Source organism: Anas platyrhynchos, chromosome 29, assembly GCF_047663525.1.
Source record: "Anas platyrhynchos isolate ZD024472 breed Pekin duck chromosome 29, IASCAAS_PekinDuck_T2T, whole genome shotgun sequence".
In the NCBI taxonomy this organism is placed as follows: domain Eukaryota; kingdom Metazoa; phylum Chordata; class Aves; order Anseriformes; family Anatidae; genus Anas; species Anas platyrhynchos.
In genome coordinates, this window is record NC_092615.1 from 8,594,742 (window position 1) to 8,609,972 (window position 15,231).

Sequence of the window (15,231 nt, forward strand, 5' to 3'; positions counted from 1 at the left end):
TCCTCTTGTTTGCCACTTAATCATCACACCAAATGAAAACTATTTGCCTTTCACCTCTTTATTTCAGGCATTCTTTCCTAGTGGTCATTTAAAAACGGAAAGAAAAAGTCCATCAGCTTTTTTTTTAATATCCAGCAGACTGTTAAGTCACCAAGCACTTCAAGACTGTTGGAAATAATCTCTACATTAATAGAAAAGGAATTCCTCAGACACACTGCGGCCGCTTACCTTTAATACACTCGTTGGATGAGACGGAGCTGTATTTCTTGCTTTCGCCTGCACTGGAAGGCTTCCCTTCCTTGTAAGGTTGTTTACTGCTCTCACTTCTGCATTGCTCACATGAAGAGCCATCTGGAGGACGGGATTCTTCCTTCTTCTCCCGCGTTATCTTCTGGAAACGAGGATCTAAGTGTTCCAAGGAGCCTTTCACTTTCCTGCTGTTTCTCTTTTTTCTTCTTTTTCTTCTCCTTTTTCTTCTTGTTTTACGCTTGGGATTGGCATTGTCAAAGTGGAGCACACAGAAACACAAATCGTGAAGTCTGAAAGAAACATGCAAGTTTAAAAGAGAAAAAAAGATGTGGCACTTGTTGCCTATATGAAACTTTATTTATTTTACCACAGGTGATGATTTGCAGCATGTCAGCTATTTTGTGGTGCTTTGTGCACACGCAACTTACTTTAGATGTAGCAAACTTAAGCCCTCAGATTGGAGGACCATAGGTCCTGGTTTGTACACAGATCATTAACAATGGCTAGCTCTGGAATACGTGCAAGCAGAAAAAAACTTTTAACCTAATCCAGAATGGTGTACGGATGTGTTTCCAACTATGTGGTCCAAAGCTAGTGCTCTGAAACAATTCAGCAATAGCTTTCCTATCTTCACTGATCAACCTAACAACATGATCCCCAGCCAGCTGATGCTATCTAAGTAACTTAGAAACTACCAGAAAAAAAAAAAAAAAAAAAAAAAAAAAAAAAAAAGAAGAAGAAAAAAAGAGAAGAAAAAAAAAAGGAGAAAAAAAAAAAAAGAAGGAATACATGAGAAGCACCCAGAAAAGAATTAGGATAAAAAATGCGGAGTATGCTGGAATCCTTGCTTACTTGGAATCCTTCTCTCCATGTTTATCCTTAGACTTCTTTTTCTTCTAGAACTTGTGATATTTTTGCATTTTTTTCACCACCTAAAAGCTCCTTTTCTATCTTTCTGTCTTTCCTTTCTATTTCACTTTCACTACCTTCTGCACGGGTAGATTTTCTTTTTCTGTTTCCTTCTGTTTCATTTTTCTGGCGACAGTTCTCCAAATGAGCTGACACAGGTGGAAGCGCATGTCTTTCACGAGAATGTCTTCCAGAATGTTGCTGAGATACCGAGCAACGATGCAAGTCTGCTCGGGGTGTGCTAAAGCGACGTCCATCTTCATCTCTCAAGAGGGAACCGTGAGGCCATCCACTTTTGTAATGATAATGCTTATGTGACCTGCCGTAGTAAGTTGCAGTCCATTTGTCAAAGGCTGCATCGCCGTGAGAGAACTTTCTCTCTCTACTGTCTCCTGTCGCATGAGGTGAATAGTAATCATTGTAATAGCTACATCTTTCCCACCTCCGTGCTTCATCTCGATAGTATCTTTCTCTGCTCCAACTTCTTTCCCCTTTGGATCGGTAATATCTATTGCTACCTTGTTCTGATCTTCCTCCGCTGCCAGATCTGGACTTTGAATATTTGACTGCTCTTCTGCCATTCTCAGGGCTGTTTCTTTCACCAGGGAAAGATCTGCACCTGCTTCCCTCCCAGTGCTCCTGCTTGTGACGCTTTTGATGAACAACTTCCACGCTCTGAGAACACCTCCTCTTGCTGGAAGGACCTGCTTTTTGACTCTCCTTCTCTTCACTAGGAGCATGTTCCCTCTTGCTTTGGTAATGCTCTTTCTCAGTGTTTTTAGTCTTGTCCTTTCTACCTTGGCATCTCTCTGCAATAGCTGAGGAGGAAAGCTTTTTAGAGCTACATTCAGTGTCACACTTGAGAGAGGAAGTTTGCCGCAATTTCTCACCAGGCTCAGAAGACTCTTTGCCGTACAAAACATTTTCTTTTGAAATGAGGTCACGTTCTTTTGATCTTCTTGGTTTCTCCTTGTCTCCACCGTCATCACATTGGTACTGTGCGAGGTATTCATCCTTCCCAGTAGATTTCGGAGGGTCCGCGACACTGCACAAAATAAAATCACATTTCTCACTTCTGCTGAAGGACGTGAAGATTAACAGTAAAACCTTCCAAAGGCAAACAAACAAACAAAAACCTCCAGACTACAGGAACACTCGCAAAGATATGCCATTTAGAAACCTCTCCTGTGATTAGGACACCTTCTTCAGCTCCCTGAGAAAGTGCTTTCTCCCCTCTTGCTTCTGAAGCCATTGCACTAAAAAAGCAAATGCATCCGTCTCCTTCCACCTGCTGCTCTGAGAAAAAAGGCATAGGGGCGAGCGGGGAACAGCCAGTGTTTCTCCAGACAGTGGAGAAAAATGGAAAAACATTCTATGAAGGAACACAAGTTCTCCTTGAGGCACCAACCTGCATCAGAGTGATATGCTCAGTGCTGATCATTAGTTCTGTTCGTAACGCTGGACATACAGCATGGAATTGTACTAATTTAAATCCTTCCATTAAATACTATTAGTAGACAGATAAAACCGTAACGAACTTCCATAAGGTCTTGTCTTAATCAGACTGTGCTCATTTTACCTCGTTTCCTCTGACAAGCTGTTCAGCTGGCTGGCTGTGAGGGACTCCGTGATGATTTCTCGATTGACTGAAGGCATAGCTCCAGGCATCTGCAATCAAAACGCACAAGTCAGCAGACAAAAAAATACTATTTGTAGTAGTACTGAGGACTAGTCTTGTCAGAATTTCTCCATTAAATGGTAAGCAAGACCGTTTTGAGTTGTATGCATTATCTACACTTCAAAGATAACCCCAACTCACCTCCCAAAATCTACTTTATGAAACTTAGGAATTTTTATCTCAGCTGAGCTTAAGTTGACAAGTTCTAATGTAAGCTCAGGTCTGCAAATTCTAATGGGATAATACCACAAAGTCTTACAATCACATTTGTGCTGTGTTTTCTCAGTATTTCACCTGAATTAGGAACACAATAAACACTCCCGAATACATCATAGGTGAGAAATTCTCGATGGAGCAAATCTATGTTTCAAGCAATCCATTTGTTTTAGAAAAGAGCATCTCAGAAGGTTTAGCAGGTTCAACTCGGCAAGTGGAATCATCAAGTTTCAGTCCGTTTTCTTTCGATTCATTAACTAACCTAATAGCACCATTTAGTGAATGTTTTTGGCAGCTCATGCTGGGATCTTCCTTCGTCAGCATTCTGACAGGAAGAACCGGAATGCTGCAATGTACGGACTACCTTTCCAACCAAAATTCCATTAGAGGACATTGCATTGCAATTCCTTTTAAATAAGCCCTTTGACTCCTCCTCAGATTTTCCTGAAGATTCTGCACCGTAAGGGACTGTGTTATCAGAGCTGAGTTTAGGATTTTCATTCACTGTTGGCTCCACAAAAATCTCATCAGAAACTTTTTTGCTTGTTTGCATTTGCTTCATTTGCATTACCGAATTTGTAATTGTGGATGAAGGAACAGCCTGGTAGAGATCTTCGTCCTCCGCAGCACTGCTAAGACAGTCAGGCTGTGACACAGTCCGACGAGCAGGCAATTTATTGTGAATACTGGTGGTGATCTTCTGTTTTCTTGACGGATCAGTAATTGAAGGCCTGGTAATTGTCTGGTTTTGAACACAGGCCATCGGTGGTGCTGAAGATGGCCTTTTTAGGGTGACACCAGTGGTCTTTGCGTCCTCTTTTATGGATCCATTTCCATTTAAACGGCTTGAATTCTGTATTTAAAAAGAAGAAATGGCAAGATGGATTAACGCAAACACTGCATTTAACATTTTGAAACACAAAACTCTCCTACTGAGTATTTCTACAAATGGTCTTAACACCTACAAAGAAAAACACACTGCCCTTTAAAGATAAATGCAAGTCCAATAAGCGTATTCAATTCCTGCTTTTGGTTTACAGCCGATTGGAATCAAATTAACATCATCTTTGAAAACCAGCCAAACAACTTAACATTACCTGCTGCTATTCCCAAATATATTTATTTTCCCCTTTAAACATACCCTGAAAAGCCTGAAGGAATTGTTCTGGTGCTCAGGAATAAGACAATTAGTTTTCCCTGTCTTAGCTAAAGTGACGACGATAGGAAAAACAAGTCCTCTTTTAAATGATTCGAGGATTAGTACACTCTGCTTAAATTGTCAAAGAGCGTAGCTCTCTGTGCTTTAGAAAGCTGTCTTGGAGGTATTAAGTAATGGAGTCGCATGGCTGCACAATTTAGCAGTAACCACTGTTTGAATGACTCTGGCTGTAGCATGAAGGCTGTGAAGAAAGCTGCAGCATGGGAAGGAAAACAAAACTAAGATGCTGAAAACCAAACAAAAAACCCCACACCAAACCCCAAACCCACTAGCAGTTTGGTGCCGTTACCTGCCCTCCCACTTCCCTGAATTACCTTAATCATATGAGGAAGAAGTCGTGGTCCCATAAATCCAGCCTGCTTACTATTAGCCCCCTGCTGACCAGGAGGGAATGAACAGGGATAAGATGGTGCTGGCAAGTAAAACGCACGTTCTCCAAGTGTCAAATCATAGCGCCTTCAGAAAAGAGCAGTGATCGTAGTTTAGTTTTTCTTTCAGCCTACTCTTGGATTAAATCCCATCCTATAATTTTAGAGGAACAGTTCATACGATATGGAAGCCTTCTCTACAGAAGGCTTCGCCAAGACTACAAACTGAAAAGGAGAGAACAGTCTTCCTACTAAGACTATCACTTTCAGAACAATAATTCATTCTTACACGACAGATGACCTTCATTTTTCTCCTTCTCTAAATTAGCCAGCTACAGGTAACACATAGATAGCAATTTACACAAGTGCTGCAGTTTCAGGCCAAGCAACAAAAGATAATAAATGACACAGAGAATTTCAGGTTAGACAGAACTGAATTAGACAAATAATAATCTTTCCCTGGGATAGCAAGAAAAACACTTGCAAAACAGAAAAATATCAATAACAGGAAAGTAAATCTCTTCTGAACACATGTTAAGATTTGTTATTACCTGATATAAAAAAGTATGTAAGCTTGCTGACCAAGAACTCTCTTAATGTCAGTACGGACTACTTTAGCATCATTCATCTGATACCAAAGTCCATTACCAGCCTGCAAATAAAGACAACCATTTCTTTAGGTGAATAGCACGTGTTCCAAATGAAATCACGGATAGGAACAAAATACACACGTGTCAAATAAAAATATAATGAAATCTTTTTCCCTAGAAACAGTAGCTGCTAGTCACGCTTTCACTGGTTTGCCAGCACAACCTTTACCCTGTTAGAAATGCTGTTGACTTCTACCTTTACATAGCATATATAGTGTCCTGAGTGACAGCTGACACCGTGATGTACCAGCACCGCGTATAAGGCATAGAGCAGTGGTTCTCCCATTGACTGTGACATGTAGGCTCTCAGGTCCAAATACTCCGGATATTTCACCTCCTAAAGAGAGACCAAGAAGATAGAAAAATTATCCCAGAGTACCTCGTGGACTAGCCAGAGAAAAACACTTCCAAAAAACACAGACTAGAATTTATTTCTAGAATATATTTCTAGAAGATATTTCTTGATTCACTACAAATAAGTCTTCCCATAAACAATGTTTAAGACTAGAAGTTGCAGAGAACTGTTTCCTGATGAATCAGCCTTCTCAGAGGAAAGCATATGCTTCTTGTCAAGCGGGAACTTTATTGATATTAAGAGAAAGAATAAGCCATAGTCGTTAGTCTACAATTACTGTCTGAAAATATAAACAACTTTCAGCTTTGGGGGATGTCCCATTACATGATGATATAGTTGCATTACAGTGGTAAATATACCTTGTTGATCTTTCCACCTGTGAAATCTGCAAATCTTTTCAGTGATATTGTGAGAACCTTGGAAGAACGGTGTATGGTAAATCTCTTGGATGCAGGAACCATCTTATTACACCTTAAAAACAAGCAGAGATAAGTGTTTGAAGGCATCTTCTTTTTTCGCCCCCAAAACAAACTCGTTTTAATGTCTCACGCATGCCTATGCTATTTGAATGACATTTACTTGCATAATAGGTTGGTCTTTTTTCTTTTCATAAACCCATGCACTGCGTGTCAGGTTTGTTAATACAGTGAAGAAGGTAAATTCTCCCAAAACCCCGGGCATAGCAGGAACAGGAATCTCTCACGAAAGGGTATTACCAGGTTGGATGGCAAGGTACCATTTCTTGGTCTACAAAAGTGGCTATTTGAACTCCAATCCTGGATACATTCTTTCAGCTTTCAAGGGAAATACAAATAATGAAAGTGGAACGAGAGAGCCTTGGTCCCCAGGACTAGAAATTGCAAATAATCTCCAACATAGGTCGTCTATCAACATCAAAAATACAACAGAAGCACATGGTCATTCTACAGGAGGGAGACATTTAACAGTAGGAAGTCTTCATGTACTGAGCTTCATGTACTGAGCTTCATGTACTTCATGTACATGTACTTCATGTACTGAGCTTGTCTGGAAAGACACTGAAACTGTCTGCCATCCTTTGAAACACAATAGTTCAGTTTGATACATGGCCCGCTCCAAGGTAGGACCTACAGTGTAAGCAGTGAAAATTAGCCACTAGCCCAGAGAACAACGGAAACTGGGCAGTTTACATCAAGAAAAGTACTGTCGAGAGCTAATAAATAGAAAGAACAAAAGTATCTCTTTTTGAATTCTGATGGCAAAATACGAGCCAGAGAATTGCAAACCCATAGGGAATGCCTCTGAACAAGACTTCCCCCCTCCAAAGAAACAAAAATCCAAGTGTTTTATAAACTTCCACAAAACTCGTAAGTAGATCCAAAGTTTAGAGGTAGTCCAACAGAGTCATGCAACATATAAAACTGACATCTAGGATTAAGACCTAATTCGTCAAAATCTTACTCGCTACATTTATAGCAATTCTCTCCACCCAGCTCTTCAGGTTTCACAAAGAGTTCCAGAGCTCTGGTAACAGATGAAACCGCCTAGAGGAGTGAGAAAGAAGAGCGTAAAGTCACCGTAAATTCAAAATTCCAGAGACGTACTAGTAGGTTGTAAGAGAATCTTACTAACATACTCCAGCGATCTACTATGAGCACTGTGAAGAAGGAGGCAGAAAGAGCATGCTCAGCATTGACCTCACCTGGAAGTCATTTGACTTCGGAACAAATACTTTTCCAGTAGCCTAGACAGCATCTATAGTGTGCTTTGTCATCAATACTGGGGACAAATTCATCAGTCTAACAATTAGATGTACATTGGGGTAGAACAACAGAGAAGTATGACAGCATTATAATTTTTGCAGAAAGAGAATTCTTTCCCCTTAAACCCAATGCAAATGTGGAGACTATTTACATGGGTTCCACAGAAGGACAAAGTCCAATCCACTTCCTTAGCACCACCAAGCTCTTACGTTTTAACATTATATGTGGTTTGGTTTTTTAAGGTAAACAAGTTTAATTTAGAAAGTTAGGCATGTACTTAAACATCATGAATTATATTTAGAAAACATCTTACCTTTATATCCAAAGTGATATCAAGAAATGCCTCATACGTATCCGAAACTGCTTTGCAATTCAAGCACTTCACTGGAAGCAAAATATAAATGCTTAACCTTATGTGAAGGAGACTAACTGTCCAAATTCAAGTTGTTGCCAGATACTACTTTAGACAAACTACAGACTGCTTTACTACCGACAAAAGACACAGATCAGTTCTAAGGACAGGAATATTTTTTAAAGTACCTCTCGATCTTAGAAATCCTCCAAATATTTGATGAATGATGGTGGTAGCTTGAGAAGATCTGTCCAATCTGGAAATAAATTATAATCAGACCTCAGAAGATTTAAGGCGCACAGTTAACTCTTCAAAGAGTTTTATGAAAACTAAGGATGATGTAGACTTTCGTTGCTGATAGTAAATAAGGCACTAAAAGGTGCTAGAGATCATTTTTGATAGTAAATAAAGGACTAGAAGGTGCTAGAGAATGTATGAAAGTGAACTTGTTTATGCTTACTCGGTGCTTCCATTCAAGCACGCTTCCTGCATAGCATCAACAGTATAGCGCAAGAACTCGTGTGCGTCTTCTTGACTGCCAAAACGGAAATGTTGTCCTATTCCTAAAGAAGAAGATGATAGCATTCACCTCATTTAAAAATGAAATCATTCTTGTATTTCTAAAATCTCTCTTCTTTCTAGTGTTAAAACCACTTATACACATCAAATAAGTATTTGAAGATTACAAGCTATCGAAAAGAAACACATCTGAAGCCACTTACGACTGAGATTACTGATAACATGCGTAGGCTCGATGGCATCAACAGTGCAACGCAGGGCCTGGTTAATGTGAGTCTCCATTGTGCACATCATGCAAAAATCTTGTTCACGACCTGAAGAGTGAAAGAAGAAAGCATCCCAGTCCAGCAAAATATCCATAACTACAAACAAACATCTAAGTAAAATTTAAACTATAGATACGATATCCACTCTCCTTGCTACATTCTATTCTCCCAAGATGCCAATGTCCCAACAGTCTTGTAACATTTCATTTCACACAACTTTACAGAATAAAAATATCCACTAAGCCTGTATTCAAATGCATTTTGTGATGAGAAATCTAAAAGACTACTGCAAAGTCACATTTGTAAAGGCTGACAGGAATGTGAACTCCACAGGCTGAAAAATGTATTACTCTCTAAAATTACTACTAAATGCATTACTGTCCAATGCACTTCATTATTCCCACGAAGCAATAAATGATCCTTTAATAAATAAATAAATAAATAAATAAATAAATTCATTCATTAAACAAACAGTGCATTAATTGCACTCCGTATGCTATTCGGAGCCCACTGCTAATACAGTGCTCAAAGCCAGCTTCTACAGGTAAAATCAGGCAAATAAGCTTGTCTCAGAATCACTGCTGTTCTTTCACCTTCAGAGCTGTCCAACAGATTTGAAATACTCTTAGAAAGTACTCACATGACTGGCCGTGCTCGAGAGAAAGCATGTAATTGGCAAGTGGGGGTGTGTAGGTCAAACACTGTAGAGTAGCATTAAGAAAACATGTGTTGCCAAGATTGTACAGGCCAACTCCAACACTTTGTGTTTCTCGCCAATCCATACAAATCTTCTCAGGTGGAAAAAGAATGCTCTGTGGTGGAGCAATTCCATCATTAACGACTGCAAGAAAGTTAAATTTAAAAAGAGATTTTGTTTGTTTGTTTCTAAGCAAGGTATTTAAAAAAATACTATTCTGCAGGAGCACCTAGAGGAGCTAGCTACAATCCAAGCCAGAAGAAAATTATTGCAGACAGCTTTAATACCGCCAAATTCAAATTGGCTGGTCAACACAATGTTTTGGGGAAAAAAAAAAAAAAAAAACAGCTTTCGTCAACCATTTTAATTTTTCTAAGGCAAGGCTAACTGCCATTCTGTTTGTAGTACCTAATGCCAAGTTCCTCTCCATCTATAATCTTTAACCTGATTAACTCAACTACTGTGTTTTTCCTTATTATAACTTAAACCACAAGCTTAGACTTGAAATTATACGGAAAAAAGGTAAAAACTAGTAACTAGGAATGACGGTACCCCTACAGATACCAGATCTTTTCCTGAGCAATGTTATCATTCAAAAAACGTGTGAAAAATGGAAGCTGTGAATAGCAACAATCAAACACTTTTCTTTGCAAAACGGAAAAGACATGGATGAATCTGTGCATTACAAAAAGCTCCCCATATTTCTCTGTTGACTGTAAATATATCAAAATTAATTTCTGTAACATCAGTCACTTCAGTTGCCTTAGGGGATTCGCTTTTGAAGTCTTTGTTCACACTAGTCCCCTTCTCTATCAGTGCAACAAGTAAGAACTGCATTTTCTACTTTTGCTTTGAAGAAAATGGAGTCAGGATAAAGCTCACACTTACTTAGATCTCTTGGGGCAAAAGCCTTAGATTTTTCAGATGATCTACAGTAAATAGCACCTCCACGTCCTTGGGCCACAGAGACTTGGCTTGAATCTTCTGCAGGCGGTATCTGGCCCCAGTTTGCGGTGCGTGACATCAGTATTTTAGTACTTGGTTTCTTGGATTTGCCAGACCGCCTTGAAGAGGGCTTTTTAGACTTTGAAGATTTGGGCTTCTTAACTACGGTCATTGTTGACATCTGCGACAGAGACAGAAGTTCTGGTTGACGTAAGAATATCAAGAAGCATTCCAAGAAGAAAAGAATAGCAGAAGTCCTGTCACTTAATCTCAAAGAAACAGCCTTAAGAACTAAATCGCTGGTATGAATGATTTAAAAAGAATCCCCAAACTAAACACACAAAGTGAAAATTTCCATCTAAACTCTATCGGTATTACTTTTAGCTTCTGCAGAACTAGTGGCTGATGCCATTTCTTTCACTTCCGTAGGATTTTAATCCATTACAACTCTGGAGTCTTTTTAATATAAAAATGTAGAAGACATTCTCTGAGGGGAATCAGTTATTTATTGATTTCCAGAGTTGCACAATTATCTGTTAATTATTACCTATGATCTAATAGATAATTGTTGCAATTATCTATTGCTGGCGTTAGTAATGGAACACTATTACTTCACTGCCTGCGTTTTTCTGTTTCGTGTGCACAAAGGTACCCAGAACTCACTGCTCCTTTTCTTCTGTCTTTCCAGGGATCGCCCTCTACCTCACTGTCTACTGCACCAATCATGAGGGGTTTGTTGTTATTCTATAATGAGCCTAGCTTTTAAATACACCTTTTCTGGGCGTCACTTTGTGATAGCAAGTTAATTTGTGAGGGCTCCTCAGTCTACATCATGTGGTCGCTTTTTCCAGGTGAAAAAGCGGAGCCGTAAGTGGCAGTACACTAAAGCCCTGGCATGTTGAGATCCAAGAAGAGAGATGTTTGGCCCTCCTTCTCACTCCTGGGAACCATATACCTCAAAACCCACAGAGGATGGGCTATATCTCAGAGAAATCTTAGGAAAGGAGAGCATGAAGAGCACGTTTGCAAATTTATTTCTCCCTGGGCTTCTTCTGCTTCTCCACGAAATACGAGTTTGAATATAACTTTGGCAGCAGTACTTCTGGTGTTTTACTCCTACCACATTTAAAACTCCTACAAAAAACTGAAACGTTAGACTAAAAAGCAGCTCTTTCCGTTCTGCTTTGTAAAGTTGCACGTTTTCCTCATGCAAAACAACAGGGCAATGTAAGCTAGAAACGGAAATGCTGAATGTAAAACAAAACAAAACAAACCTCAGCCCTCCAGGACAAAAGCCAATAACTGCTACAAAGTCCTTTTTAAAATGCTGATTAGGTTTCAAGGTGATACCGCTTTAAATAAGCATAATTGTGTGTCCGTAGGCAGAAGCATCCATGACAGGATGAACTTCTATACTTCATGTTTTGTTACTGTCTTACTGTAGCACACAGGGACTTGTTACCTATAGGGAAACCACTAACCTAATGGAGCGTTTAAAACATAAGCTAGTTTGTTATACCAAAATGACTGAGAGAACAAAGCATAAAGTGCTTTCAGATTTCTAGCACGCCTTGATTGCTATCCATTAAACTTCAGACACGTTAAACAAAACACAGTAAATAAGAAAACTCCTAGTCCCACAGCTGGCAAATTATGTGCAGAGGTTGTAACTAGAACTTTTTTCCCTTGACATTTTACATTTAAGATTGATTTTAAATCCATTCTATACACACTTTCCGTTCCTGAAAAAACAATACGCAAACCTGAAAAATGCATTTACACGAGAAATGAAGTCGTCCTTGTCCGACTGGAAGACTAAGGTGACAGCTCCTGGGCTCAGGGATTTTCAGATAAGCTCCGATCTTCACCAGTGACAGCTCCTTTTTTCGGATTGAAAGAGAAAATGTTTCAGCAACACACTGAAAACACACTTAAGGGACAAGAAACAAAATTAAGACTGTAGTGAGAAGGAGAAAAGAAAAACAACACTGGGGAAGAAAGGAAAAGGTAAAGGAAAAAGGAAAAAGGAAAAAGGAAAAAAGCCTTGATCTTTATACTGACCAACGAGATAAGCCTTACACATTTTTAAGTTTATTTTTGACAACTGATTGAGGCGTTACCAGGTATTAAGTACGATTCAAGAGCAAATATTAACACTAGAAAGAAGAAATCCGATCCACCACCACTGTTTCAAAATACATCCATTTCTAATGTGGAGATAACGTCTCTCTGACAAGGTAGTAGAAAAACTGTAAATACCGACAGAGCTTCCTCTCCCGATGTTCCATATACATACCGATGCTGTTCCTACACCTACGCTCTGAGCATAAATTTATGTTGACATGAGTATCGGGTGTTACTCCTCTCTTTGTTTGCCTTGAGAGACACACCTCTTGTCCACTGAAAAGTAAACTCAAGATTCCAGATCAGTTAAGACAGTTGCTAATCCCCCATTCAGAGTTCTGCAGCAGCACTGTTCAGATGTGTTTAGCAGTCTCTTTAGAAAACGTTATCACTTAGGACCTGCTTCTCAGTAGGTACACGTTTGGCCTCCGCTTAGCAGAGTCAATCCCAGCTTAAGCTTTCGTACAAGAGCCCCTTCACGAAACGGACTTGGGCCCTGACATAACTGAGCTTAACCTTTAACCTTGAAGCTTCCTTAAAGAAGGAAGCAGCACCCAGGCCAGGAAATAGAAATTAATCGTCACTTTACCCTGAAACGCAGTGAGCTATTCTGTGCTGGCAGGATTGCTGCCGGGCTGGCCGACGAGGCGGCGGGCAGCTCCCCGGGGCCACAGGGCCTGTCACAGGGAGCCGCCGGAGGTCTCCAAGGTCCGGGAACAGCGGCAACAGCGGCAACAGCGAGGACAGAGGGGACAGCAGCAACAGCAGCAGCCACCTCAGCCAGGGCCGTCTCCACAACCGCCAAAACGGTCTCGGAATGCTGCCGAACTCGGAGCTCCAGCGTGACGCCTTTTGAACCTGGCCGCTGGAAGGACCTGCTTTTTGACTCTCCTTCTCTTCACTAGGAGCATGTTCCCTCTTGCTTTGGTAATGCTCTTTCTCAGTGTTTTTAGTCTTGTCCTTTCTACCTTGGCATCTCTCTGCAATAGCTGAGGAGGAAAGCTTTTTAGAGCTACATTCAGTGTCACACTTGAGAGAGGAAGTTTGCCGCAATTTCTCACCAGGCTCAGAAGTCTCTTTGCCGTACAAAACATTTTCATTAGAAATGAGGTCACGTTCTTTTGATCTTCTTGGCTTCTCCTTGTCTCCACCGTCATCACATTGGTACTGTGCGAGGTATTCATCCTTCCCAGTAGATTTCGGAGGGTCCGCGACACTGCACAAAATAAAATCACATTTCTCACTTCTGCTGAAGGACGTGAAGATTAACAGTAAAACCTTCCAAAGGCAAACAAACAAACAAAAACCTCCAGACTACAGGAACACTCGCAAAGATATGCCATTTAGAAACCTCTCCTGCGATTAGGACACCTTCTCCAGCTCCCAGAGAAAGTGTTTTTTCCCCTCTTGCTTCTGAAGCCATTGCACTAAAAAAGCACACGCATCTGTCTCCCTCCACATGCTGCTGCTCTGAATAAGAGCCAGAAGATTCAAAACCACCCTATTTGGTCTCCCCACATAGCCAAAAAAGACACCAGTTGAAACAGAGTTTTCTACCTCTCTCCCAAGAATTTACATTCACATATCTTGTGACTGCAAAAATAGAAGGCGGGGCTCAAAAGGAACAGCCAGTGTTGGAAATGAAAAAAAGCAGCCCGTTTCTTCAGAGTCTTAAGCCTATGCTACTAAGAAAAAAAAAAAAAAAAAAAAAAAAAAAAAAAAAAAAAACAAGAGGAAAGGAGAACAACAGCGGGAAACTTACCTATCCACAGGTGTTCAATTGCAAAGCCTCCGCTGGAGGATCAACAGCTGTGAATTCAGCGTGCTTAGGAGAAATCAGATCTACGTCTGAACCACAACTGTTTCAGTAGCATCACTAACTTATGTTACTCTGAAGAAGCAGTCAGCACCGTTTCTATGTTAGGAAATAGCTGAACAGTCTGTTATTCACAGGAATTATTCAGGCAGGCTTCTTTAGGAAGGCTGGGTTTACTAGAACATTGCTCCGCAAGTCCCTTCTATTCCTTTTCCCCTTAGAATCTGGGGATGTTTCAGCTAAAAAGGAGGGCAGAAACACTCTCCGTAGGTCTCCACCATGTAGTAAAACAGTGCTGTGTACCTGGTTAACTTCTGCAACCAGCAAAGCATTGCTATTTGCAGCAGTGCCCTGACCCCAGCCTCTTGCTGAGCTCCGTCCTGTGCTGCTCGGATGCTCCCGCTGCTCAGACACGGGGGCTTAGAGAGCCACCGGGCCAGCACAAGCCCCCGAGCTCACTGTCAAACTTCACTTTTGGCATCTTTCACTTCACCAGCGCCGCCGGACGAGGAGCCCAGCAATGCCTGACGCCGCTCCGGGCTCACCTAAATGTGGGGCAGGAAATTCAGATTCAAAGCTGCGAAGGTTTTTCTTAGTGAAAGCATGGAATGAGTGGCCATCGGTGACTAACCTTACAGGAAGGCATTCACTTTGTGAATGCTGCAGTGAGTGAAGACTGAAGGCGTTTTCTGAGTGACCTAAGGAGAGCCCTCCCCGAAAAGCAGGACGTTTTATTGTCTATGTAACATCTCCTTTGAAGGCTCGAGCATGAGATACACCAGGTTTAAAATCTCAAGACACAGATCTGCCACCACAGAAGCAATACATTTCATCTACTAAGCCTAAATACCGTATTTTGCCTCCTCTGTAGGTTTAAAAAAACACGGCCATGCTTGAAGGAATGCATTCTCAGATATTCTACGTATTTACAGTGCTTTAATTAATACCACAGACATGTTGTGCTGTTGAGGGGAATTTGCAATTACATTTTCATTTCCAACCAAACGCAGCCTGACACAAATTGGGAGCAAAAGGAACTAATCATCTGGAAGCCGGGATATGCATCATTCGCCATTTTCTAAGAAAATGACAAAAATATAAAACCCCAGCAGTCTGAGAACGTGAG

General features: G+C 40.7%; 2 protein-coding genes across 2 annotated transcripts; both read right to left on the bottom strand.

Annotated features, from left to right (window-relative positions):
• Positions 1–234: 234 nt before the first annotated feature.
• Positions 235–2,599, bottom strand: LOC139999730 (uncharacterized). The gene is made up of 3 exons (XM_072029104.1): positions 2,567–2,599; positions 1,102–2,265; positions 235–539 (listed from the first exon to the last, which is right to left on the bottom strand). The coding sequence occupies exons 1-2, from the start codon at positions 2,597–2,599 to the stop codon at positions 1,129–1,131; spliced, it is 1,170 nt and encodes a 389-aa protein (XP_071885205.1). The 3' UTR covers positions 235–539; positions 1,102–1,128.
• On the bottom strand, positions 2,406–13,316 carry LOC139999766 (ubiquitin carboxyl-terminal hydrolase 42-like). The gene is made up of 14 exons (XM_072029279.1): positions 11,946–13,316; positions 10,109–10,346; positions 9,164–9,364; positions 8,461–8,571; positions 8,199–8,301; positions 7,927–7,994; positions 7,700–7,770; positions 7,085–7,167; positions 6,004–6,115; positions 5,486–5,626; positions 5,191–5,291; positions 4,586–4,727; positions 3,624–3,905; positions 2,406–2,826 (listed from the first exon to the last, which is right to left on the bottom strand). The coding sequence occupies exons 2-14, from the start codon at positions 10,344–10,346 to the stop codon at positions 2,734–2,736; spliced, it is 1,746 nt and encodes a 581-aa protein (XP_071885380.1). The 5' UTR covers positions 11,946–13,316; the 3' UTR covers positions 2,406–2,733.
• Between the last annotated feature and the right edge of the window lie 1,915 nt (positions 13,317–15,231).

Bases quoted from the DNA above. Each gene is read 5' to 3' on its own strand.
- LOC139999730 (XM_072029104.1), bottom strand. From the start codon at position 2,599: ATGATCAGCACTGAGCATATCACTCTGATGCAG. The intron at 2,266-2,566 runs GTTGGTGCCTCA...TGCCTTTGGAAG, and splicing joins AGCATATCACTCTGATGCAG to GTTTTACTGTTAATCTTCAC.
- LOC139999766 (XM_072029279.1), bottom strand. From the start codon at position 10,346: ATGTCAACAATGACCGTAGTTAAGAAGCCCAAATCTTCAAAGTCTAAA. The intron at 9,365-10,108 runs GTAAGTGTGAGC...ACTTTCTTGCAG, and splicing joins TTTTGCCCCAAGAGATCTAA to TCGTTAATGATGGAATTGCT. The intron at 3,906-4,585 runs GTAATTCAGGGA...TTTTAAATACAG, and splicing joins TTCTTCCTCATATGATTAAG to AATTCAAGCCGTTTAAATGG.